We start from the raw sequence: 23,053 nt of genomic DNA on the forward strand, positions 1-23,053 counted from the left end.
ATCAATTTTTTTTATGTCAAACATATTTGGAATTTCAAGTGATTTTTTTTTAATCCTAAAATGTAGCAGATTTTACTCTGGTTCCTGAGCCACATTATACTGACACTTCTTGCTCTGTACAGATGACTTTTAAGCTGTCATCTCATTATCAACACAGACAGTTTACAAAATGATGGAATACATCTACATAGAAAAGTGCAGGTTTACATCACTCGGAAATGATACAGAGTGCCCAGTGCACAAATTGCAAAGCATGCCTAGATAACTTTCCAGTAGTTGATGCAAAAATCGACACACCCCACATTAAAACTACTAGTGTGATTCAGTGGCAAGTATGTCTCCTGATCTGAACCCAATCGAACACTTATGGGAAATTGTGAAGAGACAAATTGAGCATCACTCTCCATCCATCATCCAGGCTCCAAAAGAGGAAGTTCTTTAACCCCTTTACAGCCCATGACGTATTAATAAGCATCAGTGCCCTGGGCTTTAAGAGCCTGACCCGTATTAGTACATCATCGCGATCGCGCGCGCACACAGGCTGTGCGGGCGCGACACCCGGTACTATGTGCAGGGAGCGGTCCCGCACCGCTCCCAGCACATTAATCCCCGCAATGCTGTGATCGAAGTCGATCGCAGCATTGCGGTGGCAAGGGGAGGTGATCGGTATACTCACCTCCTCTTCCGGCCTCCAGCGCTGTCTGCCGCGGCTTCCTGGGTGTTGCCATGACGACCCGATGTGGTCATGACAACATCCGGGTCACCAGACAGCAGTAAGATTGTTTGGACATGCGCAGTGCATCTCCAAACTATCTTCTCCCAGTCCAGCGCTGACTGCCTGCATGGCACAGGGATGTGCTGCATTCCTGTGCCATGCAGGCGATCAGAATAAAAAAGTGAAAGTCCCATAGTGGGACAAAGTAAAAAAGTAAAAAAACTCCCAGAAAGTGAAAAAAAAATAAAATAAATAAATTGTAAAAATATTTAAAAAAAAAATAAAAATAATCCACTAAAAATAAAAATATAATGTACCCATCAATAAATATTAAGAAAAAAAACCAAACAAACAATAAAAGTACACATATTTGGTATCGCCGCGTCCGTAACGACCTGGCCTATAAAACTGTTCCACTAGTTAACCCCTTCAGTGAACACGGTAAAAAAAAAACAACAAAAAAACAAAGCAAAATACAATGCTTTATCATCATAGTGCCAAACAAAAAGTGGAATAACACGCGATCAAAAAGACGAATATAAATAAAAATGGTATAGCTGAAAACGTCATCTCGTCCCGCAAAAAACAAGCCACCATACAGCTCCATCGTCCGAAAAATCAAAAAGTTACAGCTCTCAGAATAAAGCGATGCAAAAAAATAATTTTTTCTATAAAATAGCTTTTATTGTGTAAAAGCGCCAAAACATAAAAAACTATATAAATGTGGTACCTCTGTAAACGTACTGACCCGAAGAATAAAGCTACCTTATCAATTTTACCACACCTGGAGCAGAATAAAAAAATGTAAAAAAACACAATTCCTGAATTGTTGGTTTTTGTTTATTCTGCCTCCCAAAAGCTGAAATAGAAAGCGATCAAAAAATTGTCACATGCCTGAAAATGGCACCAATAAAAACGTCAACTCATCCCGCAAAAAACAAGCCGTCACATGACTCTGTCGGCCAAAATATGGCAATGCAAAAACTAGATTTTACAAAATATGTGTCTTTTAGTGTGTGACAGCTGTCGATCATAAAAACCCGATATGATTCTGGTATCGCTGTAATCGCACGGACCCGAAGAATAAAGTCGTCTAATCACTTATACCGCACGAGGAACGGCGTAAAAAATAAACGCTAGGGCTGGTGTTGGGGTTGTGCTAATGTTAGGGTTGGGGTTGATTTTTTTTTCAAAAGTAAAAAAAAAAAAAGATGACGATATGGCAACTAGTGTTGAATGCAAGTGCTCGCTACTTGAGTTTGCATCGGGTGCTCGGGTATGCACTGAGTATCGCGGGTGCTCGAGTCTCCGCACCATATGCTTCGCGGCCAGAAAAACCTCGCGGGGATTGCCTGCCATGCACGAGCGATCCCCGCAAGTTTTTTTGGGGTGTCTAATAACCGTGAAACATGCGGGCGGGGACTCGAGCATTTCACTTGAGCACCCGTGATACATGGTGCATACCTGAGTACCCGATGCAAACTCAAGTAGCGAGCACTTGCGCTCAAGAGTAATGACAACTTATTCAATATGATAACCTAATGTTATCAAATTCTGTGTCGTACCTCTGAGTTCAAAATGTTCACTATACCCCTTAATAAAATCCTTGAGGGGTATAGTTTCCAAAATGGGGTCACTTGTGGGGGAGCTCCACTGTTTAGGCACATCAGGGGCTCTCCAAACGCGACATGGTGTCCGCTAACAAATTGAATGGAAAATCGGCTCAAATTGTTAGCGGACACCATGTCGCGTTTGGAGAGCCCCTGTGTGCCTAAACATTGGAACTCCCCCACAAGTGACCCCATTTTGGAAACTAGACCACCCAAGGCACCTATCTAGATGCATAGTGAGCACTTGGAACCCCCAGGTGCTTCACAAATTGATTCGTAAAAGTTAAACTGTTTTTTTTTCCACTTTTTCATTTTTACGAATCAATTTGTGAAGCACCTAGGGGTTCCAAGTTCTCACTATGCATCTAGATAGGTGCCTTGGGGGTCTAGTTTCCAAAATGGGGTCACTTGTGGGGGGTTTCCACTGTTTAGGCACATCAGGGGCTCTCCAAACGCAACATGGCGTCCGCTAATTATTCAAGCAAATTTTACAATCAAAAAGTCAAATGGCGCTCCTTTCCTTCCAAGCCCTGCCGTGCGCCCAAACAGTGGTTTTTCCCCACATATGGGGTATCTGCGTGCCCAGGGGAAATTGCACAACAAATTTTGGGGTCCATTTTTTCCTGTTACCCCTGCGAAAATAAAATTTGGGTCTAAAGTAACATTTTTGTGAAAAAGTTAATGTTCATTTTTTTTCTTCCACATTCCAAAAATTCCTGTGAAGCACCTGAAGGGTTAATAAACTTTGTGAATGTGGTTTTGAGCACCTTAAGGGGTGCAGTTTTTAGAATGGTGTCACTTTTGGGTATTTTCTGTCATAAAGGCCTCTCAAAATGACTTCAAATGTGATGTGGTCCCTAAAAAAATGGTTTTGTAAATTTTGTTGGAAAAATGAGAAATCGCTGGTCAACTTTTAACCCTTATAGCTCCCTAACAAAAAAAAATTTTGGTTCCAAAATTGTGCTGATGTAAAGTAGACATGTGGGAAATGTTATTTATTAACTCTTTTATGTGACATATCTCTCTGATTTAAGGGCATAAAAATTCAAATTTTGAAAATTGCTAAATTTTCAAAATTTTCGCCAAATTTCCGTTTTTTTTCACAAATAAACGCAAGTGATATCGAAGAAATTTTACCACAATCATGAAGTACAATATGTCACGAAAAAACATTCTCAGAATCAGGGGGATCCGTTGAAGCGTTCCAGAGCAATTACCTCATAAAGTTATAGTGGTCAGAATTGTAAAAATTGGCCTGGTCATTAACGTGCAAACCACCCTCGGGGGTAAAGGGGTTAAGAATGGAAAAAGATAGATGTTGCAATATGTCACCAACTGTTTCATTCCATGCTTACAAGACTTTGTGCTGTCCTTAAAAATCATACCGATCATACAAAATATTAGATGTAGTAGTTTTTGATGTGGGGCGGGTCTTAATTTTTTCATCAGCAAATTTTATTAAGAGCGCAGTCAGACGGCCGTATAACACGGACGACGATCTCATAGCTCGGACTGGCCGTCGGCTCTTCTCATCCGAGCGTGACAGGTTGTGTTTCTATGCAGCGGCCACACTCTGGTCGGGAGAGCAGACTGCCAGTCCGACTATTGCGCTGCGATAATCGTCCATGTTACACAGCCATCTGACTGTGCCCTAAGACTGAATATTCTGTAATGACAGTTAAAAAAATGTTCTCTGGAACTTAGTCTTGTCAAAAATTTGCAAATTCTTCCCGTGTACAGTGATATATTGATTACTATATTAGCTTTCAAATGAAATGTACTCATGTATGCTGAGCATTGTGTATAAATATAATATACACTGCTCAAAAAAATAAAGGGAACACAAACAACAGAATATAACTCCCAGTAAATCAAACTTCTGTGAAATCAAACAGTCAACTTAGGAAGCAACACTGATTGACAATCAATTTCACATGTTTCACATGCTGTTGTGCAAATGGAATAGACAATAGAAAGAAATTATTGGCAATTATCAAGACACCCTCAATAAAGGAGTGGTTCTGCAGGTGGGGACCACAGACCAAATCTCAGTACCAATGCTTTCTGGCTGATGTTTTGGTCACTTTTGAATGTTGGTTGTGCTTTCCCACTCGTGGTAGCATCAGACGGACTCTACAACCCACAGAAGTTGCTCAGGTAGTGCAGCTCATCCAGGATGGCACATCAAAGCGAGCTCTGGCAAGAAGGTTTGCTGTGTCTGTCAGCATAGTGTCCAGAGGCTGGAGGCGCTACCAGGAGACAGGCCAGTACACCAAGAGACGTGGAGGGGGCCGAAGGAGGGCAACAACCCAGCAGCAGGACTGCTACCTCTGCCTTTGTGCAAGGAGGAACACTGCCAGAGCCCTGCAAATGACCTCCCGCAGGCCACAAGTTTGCATGTGTCTGCACAAACTGTTAAAAACCGACTCCATGAGGGTGGTATAAGGGCCAGACGTCCACAGATGGGGGTTGTGCTCACAGCCCAACAGTGCAGGACGCTTGGCATTTGCCACAGAACACCAGGATTGGCAAAGTCGCCACTGGCGCCCTGTGCTCTTCACAGATGAAAGCAGGTTCACACTGAGTACATGTGACAGAGTCTGGAGACACCGTGGAGCGCAATCTGCTGCCTGAAACATCCTTAAGCATGACCGGTTTGGCAGTGGGTCAGTAATTGTGCGGGGTGGCATTTCTTTGGAGGGCTGCACAACCTTCTATGTCCTCGCCAGAGGTAGCCTGACTGCCATTAGGTACCGAGATAAGATCCTCAGACCCCTCGTGAGACCATATGCTGGTGCGGTTGGCCCTGGGTTCCTCCTAATGCAGGACAATGCCAGACCAAGTGGCTGGAGTGTGTCAGCTGTTCCTGCAAGATGAAGGCATTAAAGCTATGGACTGGCCTGCCCATTCCCCAGACCTGAATCCGATTGAACACATCTGGGACATCATGTCTCGCTCCATCCACCAACGCCACGTTGCACCACAGACTGTCCAGGAGTTGGCAGATGCTTTAGTCCAGGTCTGGGAGGAGATCCCACAGGAGACCATCTGAAACCTCATCAGGAGCATGCCCAGGCGTTGTAGGGAGGTCATACAGGCACGTGGAGGCCACACACAATACTGAGCCTCATTTTGACTTGTTTTAAGGACATTACATCAAAGTTAGATCAGCCTGTAGTGTGTTTTTCCACTTTAATTTTGGGGGCGACTCCAAATCCAGGCCTCCATTGGTTAATAAATTTGATTTACATTGATGATTTTTGTGTGATTTTGTGGTCAGCACATTCAACTTTGTACAGAACAAAGTAGTCAATGAGAATATTTCATTCATTCAGATCTAGGATGTGTTATTTGAGAGTTCCCTTTATTTTTTTGAGCAGTGTATATGTTTGTTTGTGTATACAATAAGGGGTTGTCCACTACTAGGACATCCCCCTTCTTGATCAAAATGTTTGGGCGCCGGAGTCACGTGTCACAACAACTACATGGGAGTCCCGGGAGAGAGTGTCGACACCACGGGAACTGCGTCAGCACAGTAGTTATTAACAGTAGTTAGTGGTCGTAACCATGGATACCTAAGCTACTACAATGCCTGCAAATAGGGGGAAGCGACATAGCGAATCAGAAGAAATATACTACATTTCTAATTGAAAGTATTTGCTAATATTTTTATTACACCTACTACATATTGTGATAGGATCTTGGAGATAGGAATACCCCTTTAAGGGTTTGAATTTCAAGGCTTACAATTACTAGTAGCTGGCTTTAGCGTTCCAGTCCTTATTCTCTCTGAAGAGACTATTTGCATAGGAAATGGTAAGAAATTCATAGGGGGTTCTCTGCAATTATTTATTGGAAAAAAATAAAAGAGGCCATTATTGCTTGAGCTGTCAGCGCCCACCCCAGAATATAGCATATTATTTCATTTTATAGTGCTTTGAAGATAGAGAATTGTCAATGATGACTGAAAATAAATATATGTATAAACATTCAATAGACATTTCCTTCTTTGTTATTTACACTTGTATATATGTATATTCTCATTAACGTCATTTTCACCTTGTATCTTTGTTTTGTTTGAAGGTTGCTTCGAATGCTGCATAAAATGCCTAGGGGGTATTCCGTATGCATCATTGATCGCTACCATCTTGCTCTATGCCGGGGTTGCACTGTTCTGTGGCTGTGGTCACGAGGCTTTATCAGGCACTGTCAACATTCTGCAATCCTACTTTGAAATGGCAAGAACTGCCGGGGATACACTTGACGTCTTTACCATGTGAGTCATAGTATCAAAATATAACAAATGTATAAAGACTTCTAATAAATGCATGCAATGTCTAAGTAACAGATGAATGTTTTCTGGAGCCATGATTGATTGTACATATGTTTCTTCTGTTATTACCTTCCGGTGATATGTATTTACTTGTACAGATACTATCTGCATTGCTTAGCATTACACAGTATCTGAAAGCAGAAGATAAATGAAACATTGCTATAATATTGAGCATGAATGAGATTAAGATCAGAAAAATTGGCTGTTTTTTTTGCCAGAAACCTGTGGCCTTCTTATGTTTGACAATGCAGCTTTTTACCATTCTGTTGTAGACAGGACTGCCCGGACAGTTTTTGAGCTAAAAAAAATAAAAAAAAATGTTTTCTTCTAATTTTATGCAAACCACTTTAAAAACCTATTTACACAGTTTTTAAGGGAATTACACAAGATATACCCCTTTAAGAAACTCATTGTAAGGTCATCCAATCAGGGGCTTCATCTGACATAAAAGGGGTTGTCCGATCCAAACCGATAAGTCTGTAATCACTTTGTGGGACTGCAGACTTAATTCCCCCAGCGCACGCACTGAGAAAGCAGCGAATCCTCGCAGTGCAGAGCCAGGACCGGAGGGCATGTGTGAGTTATACATACCCCCGGGCAGTGGACGCAGTCTCACTTCCATACAGTTGTATGGAGTGAGGCCGCGTCCGCTAGTCATCCATGCCCACTGGACGTCCACCTCACTAGATGGGGCATGGCCTCGCGCAATAATAAAAAAAAAAATAAAATTGTATGGAGCTAAGCCATGCCCACTAGACGGGCTCTGGCTGGGAGTATGTATAACGCATACATACTCTCCAATTCGGGATCAGAAACCAGCGAATCCCCGCAGTGCACAGTGCTTGTGCTGGGGGGATTCATAAGTCTGCAATCACACAGAGACTTATAGATTTGGACTAGACAACCCCTTTAATCTAATGAGTATGGTTACCATTAGGTCAGGTGCAGATGAGAGTATATTCTCTCATCCGAGAGAATCACACTCTGCACACTCTGATCAGTGTTATCATAGTGTGATCCGATTCACAAAGAGGATGGAGAAAACAATTTCTTTATCTTCTCCATTTTTTCAGTGCATGGAAATCGGACTGCATTCAGATGTCATCCGAGTGCAGTCTAAGGTTTCCATGCATCAATTGACTTGCATGGATGAGTGCAATCCGAATATCGGATAAAACTTGGGAATGCAGTGATTTTTTTTTCCCTTGGACAATCTGTTCAAGGGGGAAAAAAAAAATTAAAGAAAAAAAAAAAATCAGACATGTGCGCAGCACATTGGGCAGAGTGTGATCCGATATTTTGTTGGATCGCACTCGGACCGATAATATGGTCATCTACACCTGTCCTAAGTGTGTTTGAGAGATTTAGTAGTTAAGCAGATTGATACATAGCTAAAGGGGTTTTTAAATGTTTGAAAGAAAAAACAAAACAAAATTCTAATCACTTGCACGCATGTTACACGCTCTAACAAATATATGAACGGCTATGGGACTTAGTAGAATGGGTTCTGCTTCTGACCCCGCTCCAAAGGGCAAATTACAGCTATATTTTATAGCCGACATCTGCCTCTAAAAGCAACGATTGGTGCGTCCACTGATCTGTTATTAACCTTTTAAATGTGTTAAGCACTCCTCCCATTAAAATTTGTATCCTCTTAATATATTGCAGTCGTCATATTATATAGCACTGTGTACTTACAATTGCTCATTATGCCCTTCTCCCTAGAGAAAGAAAAGAAAACTTTTGCTATGTAGAAACAGGAGGTCTCTTGTTCCAGAATTTATCCTTCCCCTCTTCAACTAATGACCCAGATGCTCTGCTCCCCTCCCATGTCAGGGACTTTTGCAGTGACTCATGACTTGTGCAGAAAAAAAATGACCTCCTGTTTCTTCATAGAGCTTAGGACTCAGCTAGTCCGTTTTTAATCACGTGATGTCATAGACCTAATGGAAAAAAAGAGCATTAGCTGAGTAAAAAGGCAAAAGGATCAATTATAAGTGCCATATAATATGATGACTGCAATATAATAAGAGGATAACAATTTTGATGGGAGTTCTGCTTTAATTCGGGATTCTTTTGCTTCTTCCGTCCCCCAGTGCAACGCGGTTGCAGGGACAGGATTGGTTGCTATGAAATCCAGGCAACGTCTGAACGCCCCCGTGCCTGTCATGTAATCTTTCCTGTGATGTCCAACCTGTGGTTGGGCATCATAGGAGACTATCATTTTCACTATATACAGCAATTCTGCAGTATTGCTGTATATAGTGTAGTACATGCAATAAAATCATTGAAGTTTTCAAGTTCCCTAAGGGAACTAAAAGTAAAAAAAAAAAAAAAAAAAAAATTATTTTAAAGTTTTAAAGTATAGATGAAATTAAAAAAAAAAAATAAATAAAAAAAAACCTGACATCCCCTTTTGCCAAATTAATACAAAAATGGAAAAAAATTATACATATTTAGTATCACTCCATCCATAATAGTCAGATCTGTCAAAATATAAAATAAAGCCAATCAGTAAAAGCTGCATAAAAAGGGAAATACAAATGCAGAATACAATACATAAATGGGAAATACAAATACAGAATTATGTTTTTTTTTGGTGACCTCAGAAAAAATACAATAAGAGGCGATCCAAATATAGCATGTGCTCTAAAATGCTATTAATTAAAATATCACCTCACCACACAAAAACAAATGCCATTGAGGATATAAAAATTTTACACGTCTCGAAAAAAAGCAACAAATCTGTTTTGTTTTTTTTAATGCCAATAAAGTAGTAAAAATATTTGAAATCTCCATAACCGTATTGTCCTGGAGAATCGAGTTTCTAAGTAATTTCTACTGTACAATTAATAAAAAAATAAACCCCCCAAAACTATGGCGGAATGGTTTTATTTCACCGCACTTGGAATTTTTTCTTGCAGTTTTCTCTTACTCCGGTAAAATTAAAACCCAAAAACAACTAACTCTCATACTCCTAGGTCAGTGCAAAAATAAAAATGTTATGGCCATTTGAAAAAGGAGAGGAAAAAATGAAAAAAAAAAAAAAAATTGGCTGCATCCTTTCGTGCAGGTACTCCCTATCACACCCTTATACTGTGTGCACCAATGGGTTAAGCACGTCTGGTTTTTGATAAAACATTTTCTAGCAGGTATTAGGTCCAGTATATCACCATTTAATCTAGCCTAAAGTAGTGACTTGTGGCACAATAATAAGCCCCAATGCGTTAGTCATTGCCGATTCCATCGACAGTGAAGTGCTTCGGATACTATCTACACTAGATTCTGATCGGTTTACAAGATCTTGACGCTTTCATTGTCATGTGATCGCTGGATAAATCTCTGAATTTGGACTGTGTTGGTAAAATATCTAAAAAGTTGCATATTTCTGGAACAAAGCTCTTTGTAATCTTAGTTTCATTTGTACAGAGACTGCCCTTACATTATTCTGCTCTTAGACTAAGCATTGTGGCACAGACCCAGGTTCCAACACTATGTCCCTTACTAGGCTTTTTGAAGTAGTTTTGATAAAGTGATGATTTATCTTCTGCAGCTCTGCTAGTCCTCTCTGTGATAATCTCTTGTTACGTAGTCCTCAATATTCATGAGGTCTAGCAATCTCCACGTCCATTATTAATTGTCAGCTGTCTGTGAATATGTGAAAGTTTAAAGCTGTCAATCAGTGGTGCGGGCAGGGTTAGAGTGGGCTCATCACTGAGAGGACTAGCAGAGCTGCAGCAAATAAAATGGATTATCACAACTACAGCAAAGAGCCTAGTAAGCAATACAGCACTGAAATTGTGGTCTTCATCACCAGGTTTATGCTTCACATAATAAGGACAGATTCTCTAACTTGTACCTGAAGGATGAGAACAGTATAAAGAAAGAAAGGAAGTGTTTATGATCTGAAAACAAACTTCATAGTTTTTGTTGCTAAGGTTAAAAAAAAAAATATATATACAGTACAGACCAAAAGTTTGGACACACCTTCTCATTTAAAGAAATTTCTTCATTTTCATTACTAAGAAAATTGTACATTCACACTGAAGGCATCAAAACTATGAATTAACACATGTGGAATTATATAGTTAACAAAAATGTGTGAAACAACTGAAAATATGTCTTATATTCTAGGTTCTTCAAAGTAGCCACCTTTTGCTTTGATGACTGCTTTGCACACTCTTGGCATTCTCTTGATGAGCTTCAAGAGGTTGTCACCGGAAATGGTCTTCCAACAATCTTGAAGGAGTTCCCAGAGATACTTAGCACTTGTTGGCCCTTTTGCCTTCACTCTGCGATCCAGCTCACCCCAAACCATCTCGATTGGGTTCAGGTCTGGTGACTGTGGAGGCCAGGTCATCTGGCGTAGCACCCCATCACTCTCCTTCTTGGTCAAATAGCCCTTACACAGCCTGGAGGTGTGTTTGAGGTCATTGTCCTGTTGAAAAATAAATGATGGTCCAACTAAACGCAAACCGGATGGAATAGCATGCCACTGCAAGATGCTGTGGTAGCCATGCTGGTTCAGTATGCCTTCAATTTTGAATAAATCTCCAACAGTGTCACCAGCAAAGCACCCCCACACCATCACACCTCCTCCTCCATGCTTCACGGTGGGAACCAGGCATGTAGAGTCCATCCATTCAACTTTTCTGCATCGCACAAAGACACGGTGCTTGGAACCAAAGATCTCAAATTTGGACTCATCAGACCAAAGCACAGATTTCCACTGGTCGAATGTCCATTCCTTGTGTTCTTTAGCCCAAACAAGTCTCTTCTGCTTGTTGCCTGCCCTTAGCAGTGGTTTCCTAGCAGCTACTTTACCATGAAGGCCTGCTGCACAAAGTCTCCTCTTAACAGTTGTTGAAGAGATGTGTCTGCTGCTAGAACTCTGTGTGGCATTGACCTGGTCTCTAATCTGAGCTGCTGTTAACCTGCGATTTCTGAGGCTGGTGACTCGGATAAACTTATCCTCAGAAGCAGAGGCGACTCTTGGTCTTCCTTTCCTTGGGTGGTCCTCATGTGATCCAGTTTCTTTGTAGCGCTTGATGGTTTTTGCAACTGCACTTGGGGACACTTTCAAAGTTTGCCCAATTTTTCAGACTGACTGACCTTCATTTCTTAAAGTAATGATGGCCACTCTTTTTTCTTTACTTAGCTGCTTTTTTCTTGCCATAATACAAATACTAACAGTCTATTCAGTAGGACTATCAGCTGTGTATCCACCTGACTTCTGCACAACACAACTGATGGTCCCAACCCCATTTATAAAGGCAAGAAATCCCACTTATTAAACCTGATAGGGCACACTTGTGAAGTGAAAACCATTTCCAGTGACTACCTCTAGAAGCTCATCAAGAGAATGCCAAGAGTGTGCAAAGCAGTCATCAAAGCAAAAGGTGGCTACTTTGAAGAACCTAGAATATAAGACATATGTTCAGTTGTTTCACACTTTTTTGTTAAGTATATAATTCCACATGTGTTAATTCACAGTTTTGATGCCTTCAGTGTGAATGTACAATTTTCATAGTCATGAAAATACAGAAAAATCTTTAAATGAGAAGGTGTGTCCAAACGTTTGGTCTGTACTGTATATCAAATCACAAGTCCATCAAGTTTACCTTATAATCTTAGCTGTCATCTGTAAAATATGGTAGAAGCAGTGTAATGGCATGGGGCGTGTGTGGCTGTCAATGGAACTGGGTCACTGGTGTTTACTGATGAAGTGACTAAATAGAAGTAGCAGGGTGGATTTTCATGTACAGAGGTAAAGTAATAGGCTTTTCTTGAATGGTTGAGTCAGCCACCTGACCGCAAACTGACTGAGCATGCTTGTCACATGCCGAAGACAACACTGAAGGCAGAAAGACCTACAAACAAACACCTTAAATTAGAAGCAGAAAACTCTGTAGTTGGTGATTCCAATGGGCTCCAAACATCATGATATCATTGACTACAGAGCCTTTTTTTTTTTTTTTAAATAATTCTTATATGAAGATATTTTGTCCAATTACTTTTGTGCCTGTAAAAATTAAAAGATTATGTAAAAAAGACTAATTCTTAAATATTAATTTAAGGGGGTTTGGAAAAGATTTTTCATTAAAGATGAAAGTCTACACCTCAATCACTTCATGTACAATGCAGAAAAATCTAAACTGGATTCAATAAGTGGATCATGAACAAGCCTAATGCCACACAGGGTGCGAAAGGGAACCTCTTCCTGACTAATGCAAGCTATCGACTTGTTTGCGCTGGTCCTAGTTTCAGCATCGTTAGATTTCTGGAAGCAGAAGCTGCTGGAATCCACCAACAAAAGTAAAATAACGTGGTTGCATAAGTAGGAACACCCTCTTATAATTGGGGATGTTCATAACTAGCCAATCACATTTACACATGTTAAATAGTAGTCAATACACAGCTGCCATAATTTAAAGTGATTCTGATTAACCCCATATAAAGATAAGCTGTTCTAGTAGGATTTTCATGACATTTTCTTAGTTGCATTTTACTGCAAAAGCCATGGTCCGTAAACGGCTTACAACACAGCAAAAGTATCTCATTGTTGAAAGTTAACAGTCAGGAGAAAGTTACAAAAAAATCCAAGGCATTAAATATATCATGAAACATTGTAAAGATTATCATCAAGAAGTGGCTTAAATTTGGCACAACAGTGATGTTATCTAAAACTGGATGTCCCTAACAAATGGATAAAAAGAAAGTTTAGTTCGGGAGGCTACCAAGAGGCTTATAGGAACATTAAAAGGAGCTGCAGGAATTTGTGGCAAGTACTGGTTGTATACTACAAGTGACAACTATCTCTTGTATTCTTCATATGTCTGGCCTGTGAGGTAGGGTGGCAAGATGTAAGTATTTTCTTACAGAGAAAAACATTCAAGCCTGGCTATGTTTTGCCAAAACCTACATCAAATTTGCCAAAAGCATGTGGGAAAACGTGTTATGGTCTGATAAAGACAAGGATTGAACTGTTTGCACCAAACATATTTTGGAATTATAGCCAAAGACAACACAGTGCATTACTAAAAGAACACCAATCTCCTAGGGAAGCATGATGAAGGCTGCATTATGGTTTAGGGCTATTTTTCAGCAAATGGAACTGGGACTAAAACTATGCATATTAATATTCACTTTTTATGATAAAATGGCTGTTTACATGTCCTGCAGTCCTTTTGCTTTGATCCCAAGCACCTGGTTTCCTCATCATTGAAACCAACCCCATGTATCTTTGCTTCAGATCAAACATAGGGTAAAAAAAATTATATTGCACATCTCCCAACATTTGAATTCCTATTTATGGGATATTTTTAAACCCTGTTGCCTATTTATCCACTTTGTGATATATTTGCAACATATTCATCTATTTAAGGTACAGGGACCTTTTTTTGGATGTTTGTAAGGTATACAATTGTGTCCCTTTTAAAATCAATAGACTGAATTTACAATTGTTTTCTAAGGCAGGCAGCAAATCTAGTAAATTAGAAATGTTCATAAATGCATCAGCAAAAAAGCACACATTTGTACAAAACAGATACAATGGCACTAATTGTTAATTACGTCTTCTAGTAATGTGTTCTAAAATCTTAATGTAAAGTAAAGCTGGCAGTTGCATTAAATATTTCTCCAATAAGTGCAATAATATTTTTCTTTCCACTTACATAAATTAGGACACTCCCAAGAGGTTATACAGTATGTTGAGATTAAGGGAATGGATGCTTTAGTGTTTTCACTTAAAATGTACCATATGCATTGCTAACACTCCTGAGACAAGCGGTGAAAATCCATTCTTCCTTTTGGAGTCGTAAATATGAATATGTAGGACAGATCAGAGTAGAGGCAGACCATGAAAGCAAGAGAATAATTGTTTAACAAAAAAAATAAGAAGTGACAGTAACCATAACATTTTTCCCAGAATTTTCTCTGTAAAAAAAAATAAAAAAAGTTTTCTATAAGCTACAATAAAAATGTCCCGTAGTCTACATAAGAGGAGTCAAACTTGCCCAATAGTCCTTGTTGATTATGATGTATTTTTCGCTGGTTGCATGCCCTGCATTATTGCAGCTGCCCTTCTGATCCCATGTGGCTCCAGTGCCTCTTGTATTTCTTCTATGGCTGATATTCACTGAAAAAAAGCCACACAAAACCTACACTTGTGAGAATAAGGCTGTGTTCACACGATGCGTATTTCATGCGTTTCCGCGGCGTTTTTGCAGTTGCGTAAACGCCGCGGAAACGCATGAAAAACGCATGGTAGAAGGGAAGCAATGTTCCCCAATGGAAATCCGCATGTGCTGTGCCCATGATGCGGATTTTTCCGCAGCGTTAACGCTGCGGTCAAAAATCCGCAGCATGTCAATTAATTTTGCGGAAACGCGGCGATTTCGCCGCCATTGACTTGCATTAGAACGCGCCAATTCCGCAAGACAGCATCTGTACTTGCGTAATTGGTGCGTTCTAATGTGCGGATGGTACCCGGGTGTGGAGGAGAGGAGAGTCTCATCCACACCCAGGTACCATTAAAAAAGCTGTAAAAAGAAGAATAAAATAAAAAATAATGTATTCTTACCTTCTGTCGGCCCGCGCAGCGCTCCCGCTTGGTTCCCGGCACTTTGCAGTGAGTTGTAGGACCTGCGGTGACGTCAGAGTCATGTGACGGGTCACGTGACGCTGACGTCGGCAGGTCTTTCAATTCAAAGTTGCCGGCAGCCGGGAGAACAGATTGAGCAGGACAGCGCGGGCCATCGGAGGTAAGTATATACACTCTCTCGGTTCACACTGTATAAATCCATGCTGTTTGCATGGATTTATATAGTGTGACCTAGTTATCAAGCACTTTCCAGGTGATGCTAACATCGCCTGGAAAGCGCTTGTCAATCTGCATGCGGAAACGCATGTGAATCTGCATGTGGATCCGCATGTATTCTGCAGGAAAAACGCATGCACAATCTGCATGCGTTTTTTCTGCCAGGGAGATGCAGAAATGATGCAGAAATTTTCTGCTTCATTTCTGCATCGTGTGCACATACCCTAAGTGGTATTTATGTTACGATCAGGGACTAAACATTGTTGTTCTGACCAGTACAATTCTGCTTCATTGTCAGAGTACCAGAAAGAACTAAAGAGTAACAGAAAAAATACATGCTGGGCATTGCAAATGTATGATATTGTTCATTACAAAATAATAGCATCTTTTCTTAGGACTGGCATTTTGCTGTTCCTCTGTTAATCCTCTTAGAAATAAACAGACAACTGTGCTTATCCGTTCCCTTTGTCAAAAGGGTATGTCGCCTTTTTCAGTGAATAGCCATTTCCACTGTTTCAAAAGTCTGTTCAACTCAAGATCTCTGGAGTTGTAGCTGCCTTGGCATCTATGGAGTCCATTCCTTGTACCGAGAATGTCTTTTAGAGTGTTCAGCACTCTCTCTTCCTGGATTTGGATCCATTGGACTGTCAGTTTACAGCTGTTGCTCTCGCTGGTCGGATAAAGGTTGAGGATTACGTCTTAACATATGAGCACCTTGCTTTATATGCAACTGTTGGAACGCTTGTTTATTGTGGCCACTTCTCCGGCACTGCCTGTAGATAGGCCTCCCTTGAAAGTTGAACTGGTCTGCTGGCCGTCTGCCTGGGTTGTCATAGCCACTTTCTCTGGAGCCATAGCGCCATCTGTGGACTCAGAAGTCTTCAGGTTGCCGCTTTAAATCTTTTAGCTCCTCACACACCACTGTCAGTCTCTTGGTGAGTTCTACCACTTGTTCACACAGGTCACCTGCACCATCATGGGTTTGAACTTGAACACAATTGGTAAGTTTCTTTGAGGCCAGTTGGTGGCGCTATTTCAGGTTTAGGGGAAACACTCATTTGATTCTTAGGCTGGTCACATGGGCTACTGCAAGCAGGAATCTGCTTATATTTCCAGGACTCTAATGGCCATCTCCTTGAAATCTAAGAATGAGCCGTTTGGTTTTTGTAGCGATAGTATTCTCAGTTGTGTTTTGGTAAACTCTGTTCTTGCTCTCTCTACAAACTGGTTCCTTAGGGCGATATCTGCATTCATCACTTCATGAGGGTCCACCTGATGTATGGCATGCAGCGCTTCTTGCAGGCTAAGAGCAAAGTCTCTGGCAGAAAACAGCAGCTTGATGAGTCACTCAAAGAATTGCATTTTTAATTCTGGGACAGTTCTGGTATCAAAAGTGGCACTCAGTCTCTCAAAGATTTGTTCAACAGTTCTTTTCTCAGTATGGGGCCAGGACTTCACCTCCCTTAGAGCTGCTACACTCAATTGCCCAATTAATATCTCCACCTTCTGGACAGTGGATAAAGTCTAAACATAGCCTGCATCTTTTCTCTAAAGTCTTAGTTCATGGGCATCCCCTTTATAGCTTGGGAGCCATGGTGCTCCAAAATAATAGGGCATAGTTAGAGGCTGTGTGTGGGCCATGCTATAAGCACCACTATTGCTGGACAGATCACACTCTTTATCCACAGACATTTTGTACAGTCTATTACACTCAGATGCCGGTACAGTTTGCTTACCCTCTTCCAGGGGTGCTGTGCCTTTTACTTCCAGCTATGTGTATGATCTGGTTCTAGATTACTGCAGGGATCTTTCCCTTTATTTGTTGTGCTGTGCTGCAATTGGCTGAAGTACGGTGAAGAAGGCGGGACTTCACTCTGGTGCTGTGCTTGTCCTCACTGCGGCCATTAGCATATGTACAGTTCATTAAGCTCTGCAGTCACAATGGCTGGGGTTTCTAGTGCACCTTTTATTTAGTAGGATCCTGTCCATGACACCAAAAGATAGATACTGTAATGTCAGTGATGCACTACCCTGTCATAGATCACACTGTGTGGGGTGCTAGTGTTATCACTTCACTAAGGCACGAAGAAAAGTAAAAGAAAAGGTAGTTTGTGACGCCAAGGTGCACTGTATTAACTTCTGTTTCCTGGTGTGATGATATGTTGTGCACCAGATAGTCCAGAAAACAGACGGATGGGCTATTGATAAACTTTCCTTCTTGCAAACAAACACCGGTAAATCCAGATGATTCAGCAGGGTTTCTATGTCAATGCAGCAAGCACAGTTACTTTCCAGTATGATAATGCAGATACATAAATGGTGCAGTGACTTCTGAGGCCTAGCTTCTGCTTATCTGTACAGTCCTTATCACACAGCTGACTGCAGCTGGACTGTGGTCTCTCATACACCAGAGATCTGAGCTTCCAGACCTGCTCCTTTGCTTATCACAGGCAAGACCAGACGCCACACCATGTCTCCTCCTCTCTCAGCATGCAGCCCTAAGCTCAGGACCTTGGCATGTCATCTAACCATGTGACCTTATTGCCATATATGGAAAGCAGGCTAATTCATTAACTCTTGGTAATCTGATATTGTGTTCTGCTAAGTACATCACTATCTGCATATATAAACATTCTGTACTTTATCTGGAAAGGGAAATATAAACATTGTGCAAACAATGAGGAAGCTGCTGTCTCTGCTACATCTTAAAGGGGCATACACATACAACTTTGGGGCATTACATATTCACAGTCTGTTGCTGTCAGCACCAAAATGCATAGTGTCAAAATGTCTAGGAACATGTACCCATCTGGCAGCACAGTTATTCTTTTTCAAATAAATTAACAGGAACAGCACAGCAAAGTGCTAAAAGAAATAATTCCGATGATATAATATTGGAAAATACAATAATTTGCTAAAACAAAACAGGAGAGTGTCACGCAAGGTGTAGGAAAGACTAAGTGCAACACGAAGGGAAGAGGGGAAGGGAGCCCAGACACTAAGGAAAGGGGGAGTGGAGACCTCCTAGGCTGATCTAATATCACCCTGTCTCCACTAACGTCCCTATATTGGTTCCTCACCAATCGCCGCACAGGAACCTAAACCCTGTATTTCTCTAGAGCTTGGCCCTGGATAGGGAAGGGGGGGGGATGAGCACTAGTCAGTCCCCACTAACAAGTAAAGACAACAAGGGAGACAGACACGGGGGAAAGTAACTTAGCTTGAGCCGACTTCAGAGATATTACACCACACGTCCTCCTAGCACCAGAGAGGAAGTAAGCAGACAGCAATAGCTCCAAGCCTTCACAAGGGAACATGTAAATATCACCAGCACCTCCCTGTATCAAACAAAGTATTGAATTAGCAGGATGAAGGTTGCCTCTGGGTCCTAGAGTGAGACAGATCTAAGAAGGCATCTGTAATGCCAAACGAAGAGCTCTTCTGTAACCAACTGCAGAGGGACTGTGTCACATCTGACACACCCATGACAGAGATGCTATGGCTTTTTTAACCCATTCCTGACATAAGATGTAATAGTACTGTCATATTGGGTCACCTCATATGGAACAGGCTCAGGAGCTGGTAGATGTCGGCTGTAATAAATAGCTGGCATCCGCTTGTAGAACTAGAGCATTTGCACTCCGATCGCTGCAGTTTAGCCACTTAAAGATTGACGGAGGCATTTATTTAAACGGCATGATTGCTGATGTGTGCGGTTAGCAGCTTTCAACAGCGGCCTGAGACATGATTGTGGGGAACTAGTGGTTTATTATGGCAGCCAAGGGCCTTCAGCAGTCATCTTGGCCCTCTTATGAAGCCCAACGTATGTATGGACTTGAGAGAACATCTTTTTCACTGTATGAAGCAATACTGTGGTATTAAAGTATATAGTACAAGACATCAGATGATTGCTGGTGCAAGTTCCCAAAGGCAACTAAAAAATAAAGTAAAAATGAAAAGAAAAAATATCTTTAAAAATGGAAAAAAAAATAAATATGAAAGTTTAAATCATTCCCTTATCCCTCAATAAAAATAAAGAAATAAAAAACAAAACATTTAGTATTGCCGCATCCGTAAAAAAAAGTACCATCTATCGAAATATAAAATTAATGAACCCGATTGGTAAACGGTGTAATAAGCAAACAAAATGCCAGAAATGCTTTTTTTTATTGCTGCAACCCCGTAAAAAAAAAAATTTGATAAGTAATTGAAACATTGTATCTACCCCAGAATTGTGTCAATAAAAATGTCAGTTCACTACACTAAAAAGAAGCAGTCACAAAACTCCATCGATTGAAAAATTAAAATGTTATGGGTGTCATGGTAAAAGGCGATTACTACCACAATTTTTTTTTTTTTACCTCTTAAGTGAATAATACACATTTTATTTTAAAAATTATAAAAAAAAATGTATTTTTTTTTTATTTCAAATTATTCACTCCCCCCCATTAAATAAAAAAATAAGCATGTGATATTGCTACGTCCATTATCCAGTCTATTAAAATATTGAGTTAATTATCCTGTAAAGAGAAAGAAAATTAAGCACCAGAAACATGTTTTTTCAGTCATCACACCTTTAAACAACAAAAAAAAAATTGTGAAGTGATGAATGTCATATGGACTCTAAAATGGTATCAATGAGAACATAGGCTCAATACCCAAGAATCATGCCCTCCACGAAAAAAATGAAAAAACTTTATTATTGGTCTCAAAAAATTGGATAAATAAAAAAAAAAAAAAAAAAAAAAGGTTTAACTCTTTTTACCACTTACAAAAAAATATATGCAATTTCGTGACAGCGTGGCAAATCAGGGATGTTCATGGGCAGAGCAGATTTGTCGTCGCGAACAAGCCAGAACCCTGGACACAAACCCGAATTTGAAATGCCGAACAAATTTGCGCAACACTACTCATAACATGCACAGAATTTGACACAAATGGGTTTGAATGGCTACTAAAAGTAACATCCTCACCTGTGACCTGTTTGCTTGTAATCAGTTTGTGTGCATAAAAGCTGAGTGAGTTTCTGGGATCCAGACAGACTGGATTGTGAGTCATGGGGAAAGCAAAAGACTTGTCAAGGGATCTACGGGAAAAGGTAGTTGAACTGTATAACACAGGAAATGGATACAAATAAAATATCTAAGGAATTGATAATGCCAGTCAGCAGAATTCAAACTGTGATTAACAAATAGAAAATCAGGGGCTCTGTAAAAACCAAACCAAAACTTCTGGAACAAGGTAATTTGGAGTGATGAGACCAAAATTTTACTTTTTGGCTACAACCATAAACGTTCCATTTGGAGAGAGATCAACAAGGCCTACGATGAAAGAATCACCAATCCTACTGTAAAACACGGAGGTGGATCGCTGATGTTTTGGGGATGTGTGAGCTACAAAAGGCACAGGAAACTTGGTAAAAGTTAAAGGAAAGATGAATGCAGCATGTTATCAGCAAATACTGGAGGCAAATTTGCACTCATCAGCCCGGAAACTGTGCATGGGACGTACTTGGACGTTCCAACATGACAACGATCCAAAACACAAGGCCAAGTTGACCTGTCATTGACTACAGCAGACCAAAGTGAAGGTTCTGGAGTGGCCATCTCAGTCTCCTGACCTCAATATCAATGAGTCACTCTGGAGAGATCTCAAGCAAGCAGTTCTTGCTAGACAGCCCAGGAATTTACAGGAACTGGAGGCTTTTTGCCAAGAATAATGGGCAGCTTTACCATCTGAGAAATTAAAGAACCTCATCCACAACTACCACAAAAGACTTCAAGCTGTCATTGATGTTAGAGGGTGCAATACACAGTATTAAGAACTGGGGTATTTGAACTTTTGATCAGTGTCATATGGATGTTTTTGGTTGTCATTAAGATTTAAAAAGAGAAAACACAGTAGTTTGACAATAAATGGCTTCACCCAACCAATAACCAAGAGTGGAGAAAGTTTTTTCGTTATTCATATTCTCTGAAACAAGGCCAAGAAAGGAAACAAACATACATATATATACACAAATTATTTATTTATGTGTAATAAATATAATTATATATATATATATTTATATATATATTATATATATATATATATATATATATATATATATATATATATATATATATACACACATATACACACATACACATACAAAGAAATGAAACCATAGATGTCCATAAGTTATGTTATGTAATAATGAGAAATGACCCAGGAAAAAAAGTATTGAACTCATGAACAATAAGGTGCAAAAAGCCATGGAAAATAATGACCCCAGCTGAAATCCATCAGCAATTAGAAAGCAATCCTGCCACTTAGTGAAAAATATCAGCTGGTTCAAATTGATGGCTTATAAAACAAAATCTCATGATGCTTAAAAGAAGTGAGCTGTCTCAAGACCTTTGCAACCTTATTGTTGCAAAACATACAAATGCCATTTGTTTCAGAAGGATTTCTAAAAGTACTGAAGGCTGCAATGAGCACTGTTGGGGCCATAATCCAGAAGTGGAAAGAACATAATTTCACCATAAACTGGCCATGACTAGGTGCCCCCTGCTAGATTTCAGACAGAGGAGTGAAAAGAATTATTAGAAGGGTTGTCCTGGAGCTACAGAAAGAACTGGAATCAACAGGTAAAATAGTTTCAAAGAAAACTAAGTAAAGCACTCAACCTTCACGGCCTGTATGCACGCTCACCATGCAAGACTATTGCGGAACAAAGAAGATACAAGTGCGTTTAAAATTTGATCAGACTACAGTACAGACCAAAGGTTTGGACACACCTTCTCATTTAAAGATTTTTCTGTATTTTCATGACTTTGAAAATTGTACATTCACACTGAAGGCATCAAAACTATGAATTAACACACATGGAATTATATACTTAACAAAAAAGTGTGAAACAACTGAAAATGTGTCTTATATTCTAGGTTCTTCAAAGTAGCCACCTTTTGCTTTGATGACTGCATTGCACACTCTTGGCATTCTCTTGATGAGCTTCAAGAGGTAGTCTCCGGAAATGGTTTTCACTTCACAGGTGTGCCCTGTCAGGTTTAATAAGTGGGATTTCTTGCCTTATAAATGGGGTTGGGACCATCAGTTGTGTTGTGCAGAAGTCTGGTGGATACACAGCTGATAGTCCTACTGAATAGACTGTTAGAATTTGTATTATGGCAAGAAAAGAGCAGCTAAGTAAAGAAAAACGAATGGCCATCATTACTTTAAGAAATGAAGGTCAGTCAGTCCAAAAAATTGGAAAAACTTTGAAAGTGTCCCCAAGTGCAGTTGCAAAAACCATCAAGCTCTTCAAAGAAACTGGCTCACATGAGGACCGCCCCAGGAAAGGAAGACCAAGAGTCACCTCTGCTTCTGAGAATAAGTTTATCCGATTCACCAGCCTCAGAAATTGCGGGTTAACAGCAGCTCAGATTAGAGACCAGGTCAATGCCATACAGAGTTCTAGCAGCAGACACATCTCTTCAACAACTGTTAAGAGGAGACTTTGTGCAGCAGGCCTTTATGGTAAAATAGCTGCTAGGAAACCACTGCTAAGGACAGGCAACAAGCAGAAGAGACTTGTT

The 23,053-nt window shown here is 40.3% G+C and overlaps 1 protein-coding gene across 2 annotated transcripts in view; it reads left to right on the top strand.

Annotated features, from left to right (window-relative positions):
* The window catches only part of GPM6A (glycoprotein M6A), a 411,434-nt gene that overhangs the window by 335,011 nt on the left and 53,370 nt on the right, over nt 1–23,053 (top strand). For both annotated transcript variants that reach the window (XM_073643811.1, XM_073643801.1), the window contains exon 2: nt 6,409–6,601. In XM_073643811.1, coding sequence (XP_073499912.1) covers nt 6,409–6,601 — 193 coding nt within the window. The remainder of the gene's footprint in view (nt 1–6,408; nt 6,602–23,053) is intronic.

Source organism: Phyllobates terribilis, unplaced genomic scaffold, assembly GCF_046119375.1.
Source record: "Phyllobates terribilis strain yellow unplaced genomic scaffold, ASM4611937v1 Scaffold_1__5_contigs__length_1240528914, whole genome shotgun sequence".
NCBI lineage: Eukaryota > Metazoa > Chordata > Amphibia > Anura > Dendrobatidae > Phyllobates > Phyllobates terribilis.